This window comes from Pelodiscus sinensis, chromosome 13 (assembly GCF_052426305.1).
Source record: "Pelodiscus sinensis isolate ZL-2025 chromosome 13, ASM5242630v1, whole genome shotgun sequence".
Classification (NCBI taxonomy): domain Eukaryota; kingdom Metazoa; phylum Chordata; order Testudines; family Trionychidae; genus Pelodiscus; species Pelodiscus sinensis.
In genome coordinates, this window is record NC_143064.1 from 34,663,556 (window position 1) to 34,675,789 (window position 12,234).

The window sequence follows — 12,234 nt, forward strand, 5'->3', positions numbered from 1 at the left end:
TTGCAAACAGGTCTATTGACGGGTAACCCCATCTGTGAAAGACAGAGGTGAGGACCACTGGGTGTATCCTCATTCATGGTTGGTCGAGAAACTGCGGCTCAAAACATCCGCCATGGTGTTGTTCACTCTGGGTAAGTACGATGCCCTCAAGGTGACTTTGTGGCAAATGCACTAGTTCCACAGATGCACTGCCTCTGCACAAAGAGATTGGAATCAGGTGCCTCTCGCCTGTTTATATAAAACATGTTGGTCGTGTTTTCCATGAGTATGTGCATTACCGAGTTGGTAATGATCATAGCAAAGTTTTTGCAGGCATTCCTGATGGCCCTGAGCTCGAGGAGATTGATATGTAATATTGTTTCGTGGGGCAACTGCCGTCTCTGAACAGTGTGTTGGTGTAGATGAGTGCTCCAGCTTAATGGGGAGTGATTTGCATGGTGATCTGCATTGTTGGTTCAGGCTGATGGAAGGGGACTCTAGCTAGGAGACTGTTGGATGATGTCCACCATTTGACAAATGCAACATGCTTTTGGGAATAATAACTACTTTGTTAAGTGGATGGCGCGATGCATTGTATATATTGTTAGCCAATGTTGTAAGGTGAGGAAGCGGGCTGTACAATGTTGGTAGTGGCAGCCAGATGGTCCATAAGCTTGAGACAGGTAAGTGTGGTAGTAGAGGGGCTCATGGAAAGAATCGTCACCAGGTCCTGCAGTGCATTGAAACTCTGATGTGGAAGATAAACTCAAGCTGACAAGGAATCGAGGTGGGCCCCAATAAACTCTTATGTCCTGACAGGCTCTAGAGTGGACTCCGGCTGTTTAAGAGTAGGCCTTGATGATAGAAGAGGCATTTGGTCCTGGAGACCATACTGGTGGTGTCCACATGAGATTGCCCTTTTATAAGGCAGTCGTCCAGGTTCAGGAAAATGACCATACCCTGGTGTCTGAGGTAAGCTGCTACTACTGCCAGGAACTTTGAAAAGACCCGAGAAGCAGAAAAATTCTGAAGGGGAGAACTCTATTGGAAATGGTCCTTGCCCATGGTGAATCTGAGGAAGCATCTGTGAGAGGGATGTATTGCCAGGTGAAAACATGTGTCCTGTAGGTTGAGGGTTGCGAACTAGTCCCCCTCGTCCAGTGCTGGGATAATAGAAACTAATGAATCCATTCTGAAATATTGTTTTCTCAGAAACTTGTTTAACTTGTGGAGATCCCCAATCTGTCTCCAACCCTGTGTGTATTTCTCAGGGAACGAGTCTGGGACCCTCTCTATTGCTCCTAGATGGAGGAGGCGATTGATTTCTTGCCTGAGAGTAGTTTCGTGAAAGGGGTTCCCGAAGAGAGATGGGGTAGGAGGAAGGCTAGGGGGTAGTGAAATGAAGGAAATGGTGTATCCTCTCCAGATGATATCTAACACCCACTGGTCCGATGATACAGAGTCCCAGTAGTGGAGGAAGGAATGTAGTCTATGGGTGAAAAGATAGTATTGGCTTGTTGGCACTGACCAAATGGAGAGGTCTGGCAGACCCTCGACCAAAGGTTCAAATCTGCTGTTTGGCAGCCTGGGAACCAGAGGAGCAAGACTGGGGAGGACACTTCATCTGGGGATGCTGTGTGGTTCGGTTAAAGTCATGGGGCTTCTGCTGTGGACGGTTAGAATAGCTATCCTTGTTCTACTGTAAGGTGTATAGCGCTTCCAACGAGATGGTGGGGTATATATACCCAGAGTCCTAAGAGTAGTTCTGGAATCTTTGCTGCTATGTAGGACATCATCCGTCTTGGCTTCAAAAAGTTTCTGCTTGTAAAAGGGGATATTCTCCACTTTAGATTGCAGTTCTCTGGGCACTCCTGCTGCCTGGAGCCATGAAGCCCATCACATAATGACAGCTGTAGCAGCTGCATTAGCAGCCATGTCTGCCACATCGAGTGAGGACTGAAGAGCTGTGTGGGTGATGGTGTGGCCCTCATGAGTACTTATTTTAAATATGGGCCTTTTGGAGTCTGGGAGGTGCACCATTAGCTCGATTAGCTTAGAGTAATTATCAGTATTGTGGTTTACTGGAAGCACCAAATAGTTTGCAATTCTAAGCTGTAGTGTGGCAGAGGACGATACTTTTCCACCAAACATGTCTAACTTTTTGTGTTCTTTGTGTGTGGATCTGAACTGCGGAATCTTGGATCAGTTATTAGCAGCGTCCATTATTAGCGAGTTGGGCAGTGGATGAGAGAAAAGGAAATCAAGATCCTTAGGAGAAACAAAGTACTTTCTATCGGCTCTTTTAGAGGTCAGTTGGATGGAGGCTGGAGTCTGCCACATCTCATCTGATGCCTCCATAATAGCCTCATCGATTGGTAGTGCGACTTTCCCTTGAGAGGTGAGCTGAATATTTTTAAGGAGGCAGTGTTGTTTTTCCTTAACCTCCTGTAGTTGGACCTCTTGGGAGGTGGCCACTTTTGAAAAGTTCTTGGAATTGTTTGAGGTTGCGTGAGAGGTATGTATCTTCTGGTATAACAGCTTCATCAGGTAGTGATGATGAGTTGTTATTAGCTGGTATGTCAGTCTGCTCATCTGGGATCTAGCCCTCCTCTCCTCTGAGTCGACTGTGGTCAGGAGGGTACAATGGGGCAAGAATGGTGGAGGCCTCCTCACTGGGATGGAAGGAGCTGAGAAGCGGCACCTGCGGGACCCCCAATGTCCCCATGGTGGCCAGTAGGGTGGATAGTGTGGAGGAGGATATGGCCAGTCCAAGTACCATGAGGAGTGATGTTTGTCACAGTGATAGTAATAATGCCTGGAAGCAGTAGGAGAGGATTGTCAGGAGGAGAAAACACTCCTACAATCATCTTCCCCGAATCCCATCAGCTCTGACAGCACAGGAGAATTCACAAGCCTTGGTGAAACATATGGGGAGAACTGTGCTGGAGATGGCTCCCTAGATGGAGGGAAGGACTCATGTTGTTCTCTGTGTCTGTCCTGTGCAGGTGGGGGATAAAGGGAATCTGGTGGTGCTGATCGGTACTATTGCAGCATGTTTTCTGCCCGTGCTGGGACTCCCAAGGGAAGGAACATTGTGTCTGGTAATGGCTCTGTGGAAGCTGGCACTGGAGGTTTGCGGTGCGCATACTTACGTGTCTTTGCTGAGGTCTTGGTCAGCACCAGGTCATGTATTAGTGCTGGTACCAGGGATCGTCTGAGAGATCTTTCTGGTGCTGATGATGAGCAAGTCGGCACCGAGACATTGCGGGCGGTAACAAAGGTGGTGCCGGTTGGTGGTCTTGGCACCGCTGCACCAGAGGTGTTGGGTTCGTCTCCCTTGCTGACTCTTGGAGACAGAGTAGGGGGAAGGGACCTCGCAGGAGCAGTTCTCCTCCTTAGGCGCTTTTGGGGGGGAGGAGACCTTTCCTTGTTAGCCTCTATAGGATGACAAGAGGACTCTGGGTCTTATGAGGGCTGACTAGCTTTTTTGAATAAAATCATGCAGAGCCAAAGCTCCCTGTCTTTTCTAGCTCTTGTGGTAAGACTGCGATAGTGCTCACATTTCTGTGGTAAATGAGCCTCCCCCAAGCAGCATATACACGATGAGTGTCTGTCAGACAGGCATGGGATCCCCACATGCCTCACATTTCTTAAATTCCAGCAAACCCAGCATTGTGCTTCTGACGGTGACTGCGATTTTTTGTGTGGCAGTTTGGCTTCCTGCCTTGTATTATACTCTTTCTGTCTTCCTTTGTCATATGTTTGTTGTTTCTGTTTGTTTGATTTTGTTGTTATTATTATTATTAATAATTTTGTTTGCAGAATGTAACAGGATGGGGGGCCAGTTTGCCTGGCCCGTGGTTCCCTCAAATGAAAAAACATTTTTGTTTAAACAGAACAATAATGTATGTAATAAGGAACAACACTAAAAACTAATAAAACTCAAAGTAAACCATCTGAGGAAAACAAATGCCCAAGGCGAGAAAGGAGCTCCATCCATGACTGAGGGCGTGTTTTGGGTGTCAAATTGCAAACAGCGCAAAGTGCCTGTCGCACATGCATGGCCCACCTGACACCTGCTCTGGAAAAGTTCCAATCTACAGCCCCAGGACAACCTATCATCAACAGTGGAGCATCGATGGGGACATCACTTGAAGAGGAACTACAGTTATAAACAGTAAACAAGAGAAGTGGAGGAAAATGATGAAGACAAAGACAAGAAGCGATTTAAGAGAAGGGATAAGAGAAAGGAAATGAGCACCTTAAAAAAATTGCACACAGCACAGATTGCTTTAGGGAATCAGAATGGAAAAGTAAATCACAAGCCCATTGAGATTTTATTTTACCTTGGGAATGCCAACAGTAAAATAATGGTTGTCCTCATAAGAAATAAGGAAGGATAAGGGAAAAATGGGATACAAGTAGTGCATTAGTAGTTGCCCTGATGTTTCAGTACTGGTGTCTAAGTGCATATTTTTGTTGGTCTTTTAAACAAACCTTTCCTATGCAAGGAAATATTTGTTAGAAATATAAACATTGAATATAAATATGCAGAAATGAAGAAAGCATGGGGGGAGTGGGAAGGAGCATTTTCCCAAAGTCTTGCTCTGCTCATGCTGACCTACTGGACCTAAACAATGTCTGATGCTCTATCCAAGACTATTACATCATAGTCAAGGTAAGAGATAGATAAATGTCACTTAAAAATATATATTGAATCCATTCCTTTAACTTTAGAACATGGATACCCAAATAAGTGGAGATCACTGTATGTGTTTTCATCTTGATGGTACATTCAGATGTTCAGTAGAAGACGTGTTAAAATTCAAAAGACAAATTTTTCCCATAATACATCTATTTTCCTTACCTCTCTCAGTTTCAGAATTTAGGGAGAATAGCTTCTGTACAATAGGCTCTAAATCTTCTTTAGCAGTTTTAGTTGATGAGCAGGTAAAATGGACCAAGTCTGTTGGAACGGGTAACACAGACTGATTATCATTATTACCAAGACCCTTACATACAAATATTGATTATAACTTTTAAAAAAACACCAGGGCCAAGACTTCACAGATGTCACTTCTCTTAGTTAGGAGAAGAGCTGCATTTTTGGAGCAGAGAAGTTTAGTTTAGGAAGAGTAATGAAAAAATTCTGAGGCCTTGTTTATACTTACTGGAGGATTGTCGCTCCGGCAATTGATCTTCCAGGGTTCGATTTAGCAGGTCTAGTAAAGACTTGCTAAAATGAACACTGTGGGTGCCCTTATTGACCGCAGTATTCCTCACAGCTGTGAGGAATGAGCGAAGTTGATGTAAGAGTATCTCCTGTCAACCTCCTGTTATGGAGCCATACCATAAAAATTGATGGAAGGTTTGTTGACTTCAGCTACACAATTGTCATAGCTGGAATTGAGTATCTTACATTGATTTGCTCCCCTGGTGTAGATATGAGCTGAGTAAGATCCCCAAATATAAAGTGTAACTTTTGCGGCGTAGGCTATCATTTCATAAACAGTACTGGAACCAATAACCAGCTAAATCTGATCCCTACCGTGCAAAAATTTAGCTTTCTCCGATTCTTACGGAGCAAGTCAATTAAACATTTAATATCTGCTTTTTAAACTTAAGTACAATATACAAATTTACCTTAAAATTCACAACAGTATATTTCCTTTTCTAGATCTTTATGAATATTTTCAATCTCGCCATTCAGACACATACATATTTGTACCTGACAGCCTCTTTCAATTTCTTTTTTAAACTGAACTAAATAGCCTATGAATGAAGTGCCTGAAAAATCTCAAACGGCATTCAAAAATTAATGTGATTTCAAGCAATTTATCCTAAAGACTAAAGTGATGTTTTCATTTAGCACTGTACTTAAAAATATCAGATAATTTTCTTAAAACAATACTGAGATATGTGTAGCTTAATGACATGTTGATCAAAGAGATGTTTACAATCATTAGTACAGCATTGCCTGTAATAGGTCTATCTTACCTATCAAGAAACAGTCCTATTAACATGAGTAGAAGTTGCAGACAAACAACTGTTTCAATATAGTTCTGATATAACAGTTTAATATAAAGAATTTTCTTAAGAATTTTGTCTGTAGCAACCTGCAGGGAATGGAAGGATGACTCCAGGCTTCAGGAGGGAAGAGCTCAGAAGAGGCATCCGATAAATCAGTCAGAATATTTATTTATTTAAATATTTTTGCCCCACCTCTCTATTTAAAATATTCTAGGTGGCTTACAAAATTTTATAACACAATACAAACATATATAAAAAATTAAAATACGAGACCCCAGAGGGACATAAAACCTGCTAAAAAATATTGAGAAGAGGAACATACACATACAAACTCAAACAGCAATAAAAGCATGAGTAAAAAGGGTGGCGTTAGCCTGACTCCTAAATAATGTTAGCGTTGGCACCATGTGACTATCACAAGGAAGAGAATTCCACAGCCTGGGAGCAAAAGCTGAGAAGGCCCCGTTCCGTGTTGATGTTAATCTTATCTCCATAAGAGGGGGAACACTGAGCAGAGCCTCTCCAACTGACCTCGATCCCCCAGGCAGGTTCACATGGGAGAAAACAGTCCTTCAGATTCCCCAGAGCTAACCCATTTAGGGCTTTATAGGTCATAACCAACACCTTAAATTGTGCCCGGAAACATACTGGAAGCCAGTGCAGCTGCCAGAGCACTGGCATAATGTGGTATTATAACAGGTATTAGTCAAAATTCAAGCAGCCACATTCTGGACCAGTTAAAGTTTTTGAAGGCTGTTTAGAGGCAGCCTCACAAAGTGCATTACAGTAATCCAGTCGGGATGTAACAAGAGCATGAATCACTGTGGCCAAGTAAGGCTTGTTCAGGAAGGGTCGCAGCTGGCAGATCAGATGAAGTTGCCCAAAAGCACTCCTGGCCACTGAAGAAATTTGGTTCTCAAATGTTAAAAAAGGGTCCCCCCACACTGCGTACCTGTTCTTTCAGGAGGACAGTAACCCCGCCTAGAACAGGTACCACACCACATTACCGAACAGACGACCTCCTGATCTACTTGACCTCAGTCTTATCTGGATTCAACTTCAGCTTGTTTGACTTCATCCAAACCATCACCGCCTCCAGACACTGGTTTAGATCAGTCACCGCCACACCTGGTTCTGATGTCACAGGGAAATAGAGTTGGGTGCCATCTGTATATTGATGGCACCGTCCTCCAAAACTCCTTATGACCTCTCCCAGCAGCTTCATGTAGACGTTAAACAGCACAGGGGACTAGACAGACAATTCTAACACTTTGTTGGACCAAGGCCCTAGCCAGTGAGATGGTAGCTTGATAGACCACTCCATCTCCCCGAACATTGAGCCGCGGCTGGTGCTGTACTGAGAACCCAGCCAGGCACAACTGGGAAAGATCAACGCCTCCCTCTACTCCCAGCCAGGTTGGCCCCTTCATCCAGAATTAAATCATGGATGACAGCGGTATCCAGGGATACCGACCTGGCATTCAGCAGCAGCACCCTCAAAGCTGATGGCCAGGTATTAAAGTTCCCAGAGTTACTGGGGCTGGAAACAGGACCAGAACAAGGAAAAGGACATAACTGTCTAAACTACGTTCCCCTTGGCTGGACAGTCCGGATCTCTCACCAGCACACACAAAAATTATACTATAGCACACAAAACTACCACCACCACAACACACACCCTCGCCCTCAGTCTGCCCCCAAAGGGCTCACCGAAAGGGCAGCCCCCTTTGGCTCACCCCTTTGGGGTGGCCCGCCAGCAGCAGCACGCCACCAGGCGCGGCCTCCTGGCTTTAAGCCCGCACCTGGTAATGGCTGCAGGCAACACCTGCAGCTGAAAGTTCTTAGTCCTAATGGGGCAGGCCTCTTACTCAGGAGACAGGCAGCAGCAGCAGTGCAGCAACAGCGGGGCTAGATCTTTCCTTCAAGGGGATAGAAGGCTAAAATGCTACCGAAAGTTGCAGCACTTCTTTAAAAAGACCTCTTTGTTTTACGAGCTTGGAATCCTATCAAGTTATTACCTAGCACAGTGGTCTCCAAAGTGGGGTGCGCAAGACGATCTGAGGGGGTGCACAAGATGATCCGAGGGAGTGCATGTGCAGTGTACTCAGTGCAGGGAGCCGGAGGTGGTGCTTGGAGGGGGAGGAGGATGGTCACGGCACGCCGCCTGCTGCTTCCGACCCAGCTCTGGCTGTCAGGGCTCTGGGGAGGGAGCCGTGGCGGCAGCCATTCCGCTTCCTCCTCCTCCTCCTCACCGCTGCTGCGTCCTGTCAGCACTGTTGCAAGGTGTGGTGGGGAGGATGGGGCACTGCCCGCCTGCTTGTTGTCCTGAAGGCACCTCTCCAGGGAGGAAGAGTGTCGGGGAGACCGGTGGCTGGGTGGGCATCGAGGGCCCCGCTGCCACTGGAGGTGCAAGTTAAGCAGCAGTGGCGAGGTCTGCGTGTGCCTGGTGCCATGCCTGGGGTCGGCAGACGCTGTAAGACTCTGACAGCCGGGGGAGGAGGACCCCGCGGTGCAGGGTGGCTGGATCGGCGGGGATTCTGCTGCTGCCGCCGCTGCTATTTGCTGCTGAGCCGATGCCAGTCCTCGGAGTGGCTCTCGCCAGGGCCTGGGAATGGCACTGCGCCTGTCTGGTCATCTCCGTGGGGTCGCTCGCTCGCTTCCCCCCTCCCCTGCCCTGCACTGTGTTGCTCAGACAAGCACGTTCAAAAAGTCCCCTGCCCTGGATGCCACGCTTCTGAATTCGCCACGAAGATCCACCCTGGGATCGCTCCGAGGGGAGTGGGGGCAGGGATTATGCAGCAGGGGGTGTGGTGATGACTCGTCACTCTGTCGCCTTCGGGAGGCAGGGCCGGCCCAAGCTACGGTCTGCCCAGGGCACAAGAATGGCTCCGGCTGGCCCTGCCCGGAAGCAGCTGGAGCCAGGGCTGGGGGGACTTCTGGGGCCCGATAGCAGATTCCAGTCCCACAAACTGGAAGACAGAAGGTAGGGGAGGGAAAGGAGGAAAAATACGGGGAAGGGGTGGGAGAGGAAGGGGCTTGTGCTGAGGGGAGGGGGGACAGGGTGATGCTGGGAGAGGAGAGGGTAAGGGCACTGGGGCTAGAGGGGGAAGGTGGAGGTGCTGGGAGAAGGCTTGAAAGAAGGGGTGGGCATGAGGAAGGTGGGGTTGGAGCAAGTAATGTGTGAGGGCACAGAGGCATGAGAGGAACGGGGGGCAGAGGGTGATGAGGGGATGGGCATCAGGGAAAAAGAGGGCAAAGGGGGTAGGGGCAGTGAGGGAAGGGGGAGGCACCAGGAGGGTGCAGGGGTAAGGGAAGGTGCAGGTGCCAGAGGATTCTGGGGGTGAAGCAGAAGGGCAGACACTTGCAGAAGAGGGACCAGCACTAGAGGAGAGAGGCAGGGCAGGTGTGTAGAGTGGGAGCAAAAAGGTTTTCTGTACACTTAATAAATAAAATAAAATACAAAATTATTTTAAAAATATTGTTTATTTCATCTTTATCTCATCCTTTTTTAATTTCTATTTTTTGCATGTTTTATAATGTACATAATATATTAGTAAAGTAGTACATGTAATTTATAAATAAATAAATATACATATATTGGGGGTGCGTTCTCAAAAATTTTTTACCGATAGGGGTACACGATCAAAAAAGTTTGGAGACCACTGACCTAGCACATGTGTAACTGCCTGTTGAATAAGAATATAATATACATTTTAGAGACAATTTCCCCCTCTTAGATTATGAGACATTTATGAACTGTAATGTGACCTCTTTACATTTGCAGTGCTCATGTCCAAGTTGTCTGTGTACATTGAGAAAGCAAATACCATGTGAGATCCATGGGATAATTACAGAGAAGAGGAGAAATTTGTATCTGGTTTTGTATTTGTATTGTTTGTAGGGGCAGTGTGCTGGGAGAGAAGCTGAGCCCTGATTAGGGGGCGGAGCTTCACTGATTAGGGGTCCTATAAAGGTAGCCTTCTAGTCAGTCAGCGGCACAGGAGCAGCAAACAGAGCTGTAAACAGGGGAGTTTGAGTGGGAGTTTGGATATTGGAACTTGTTTGGGGTTTGTTTTTGCTGTGGAGGGGGTGTTTTGGTTTGTTTTTTTGTTCAGCAGACTAATAGGATTTTGGTGAGAAAGTAGATAAAACACAGAGGCATTAGTGGCCATGGCCCAAGTAGTAGAGAACACAAGGAAGATGATTGGATGTGGTAGCTGCGGTATGTACATGATTCTGGAGGAGGTACCTGAAAGGAGTTTTGTTTGCATGAAGTGCCGCCTGATAGAGCTGATGGAAGAAAAGATCCGAGGACTGGAGATGCAGGTGGAAACTCTGGTCGAGTTCAGAAGGGGGTTTGAGCAAATGATGGGGCAAAGGCATGACATGGCTGAAGGGGAAAGCTTAGATATGCAGATGGAAGCAGGATCAAGGGCCTCAGAGGGGGGACTGCTGGGTGAAGAAAATGAACAGTGGAAGCATGTGACTAAGAGAACCAGGCAGAGTAAAAGATGGGTAAGTGAAGGAAAAATAGAGCTCAAGAACAGGTATGTGGAGCTGGAGAATGAAGAAGAGGTACAGCAGGTAGATAATGAAGATGGAAGGGTAAGGAAGAAGAGAAGAGTGGCTAGTCCCATAGATAAAGGGGAAGACTTAATGGAGACACCACCAATAATGAGCATTAGGAGGATACAGGATGGGTTAAAGAGGATTACAAGGGAAAATAGGAATGGCAAGGACTTGCAGCCAGAGGAAGCTAGAGATAGACTAGAGAATTTCACTGTCACTAAGAAAAGGCAGGTCTATGTGACTGGGGACTCCTTATTGAGAAGAATAGATAGGCCTGTAACCAGAGCTGATCCAGAGAATAGAAGGGTGTGCTGTCTTCCAGGTGCTAAGATACGAGATGTGGAACTGAGGTTGAAGAGGATTACTAAGGGAGCACGAAGGAATCCATTGATCATCCTTCATGTAGGAACAAATGATACGGCTAGATTCTCGCTGGAACGAATTAAGGGAGACTATGCTAGGCTGGGGAGGATGCTCAAGGAAATTGAGGCTCAGGTGATTTTTAGTGGGATCTGCCTGTTCCTAGAGAAGGGCAACTAAGATGTGATAGGATTATGATGATCAATAGATGGCTTAGGCAGTGGTGCTATAAGAAGGGCTTTGGGATGTATGGTCACTGGGAGGCATTTATGGACAGAGGACTGTTCTCTAGGGATGGACTTCACCTAAGTAGGGAGGGAAATGGACTTCTAGGATGGAGGCTGGCTCAATTGATTAAGAGAGCTTTAAACTAGGAATTTGGGGGAGACAGTTGGGAGATGCCCAGGTAATCTCTACGCCAGATTTTAACACTGAGAGGGAGGAAAACGAAGTAAGAAAGGATATAGCTGGGGGTAGGAGAATGAACATGAGGAAGAGTGGGGTGGATATTAGTTTAATAGGTCATATTGGAGGTATAACGTCCGTGCCAAATTGGGTAAAGAATGTGAATGAGGCCAAATAGCAAAAATTAAGATGTTTGTACACCAATGCGAGGAGCCTAGGTAACAAAAAGGAGGAACTAGAGCTATTGGTCCAGGAAGTGAAACCAGATATTATAGGAATAACAGAAACCTGGTGGAATACTAGGCATGACTGGAGTACAGGTATTGAAGGGTATGTGCTGTTTAGGAAAGACAGAAATAAGGGTAAAGGTGGTGGAGTCGCACTGTATATCAAAGATGAGGTAGATTGTAAAGAAATAAAAAATGATGGAATGGAGAAGACAGAGTCTGTTTGGGAAAAAATCACATTGGGAAAGAAAACTATCAGATCCTCCCCTGGGATAGTGCTTGGGGTGTGTTATAGACCACCAGGATCCAATTTGGATACGGATAGAGACCTCTTTAATGTTTTTAATGAAGTAAATACTCATGGAAACTGCGTAATCATGGGAGATTTCAACTTTCCAGAGATAGACTGGAGAACAAGTGCTAGTAATAATACTAGGGCTCAGATTTTCCTAGATGTGATAGCTGATTAATTCCTTCATCAAGTAGTTGCTGAACCAACAAGGGGGGATGCTATTTTAGATTTGGTTTTGGTGAGTAGCGAGGACCTCATAGATGAAATGGTTGTAGGAGACAACCGTGGCTTGAGTGATCATGAGCTAACTCAGTTCAAATTAAATGAAAGAATAAACAAAAATAAATCTGAGACTAGGGTTTTTGATTTCAA

The 12,234-nt window shown here is 46.0% G+C and overlaps 1 protein-coding gene across 2 annotated transcripts in view; it reads right to left on the reverse strand.

The window, feature by feature from the left end:
- The window catches only part of CHM (CHM Rab escort protein), a 232,771-nt gene that overhangs the window by 23,128 nt on the left and 197,409 nt on the right, over nucleotides 1-12,234 (reverse strand). For both annotated transcript variants that reach the window (XM_075940753.2, XM_075940752.2), the window contains one exon: nucleotides 4,847-4,945. In XM_075940753.2, the coding sequence (XP_075796868.2) occupies nucleotides 4,847-4,945 (99 nt within the window). The remainder of the gene's footprint in view (nucleotides 1-4,846; nucleotides 4,946-12,234) is intronic.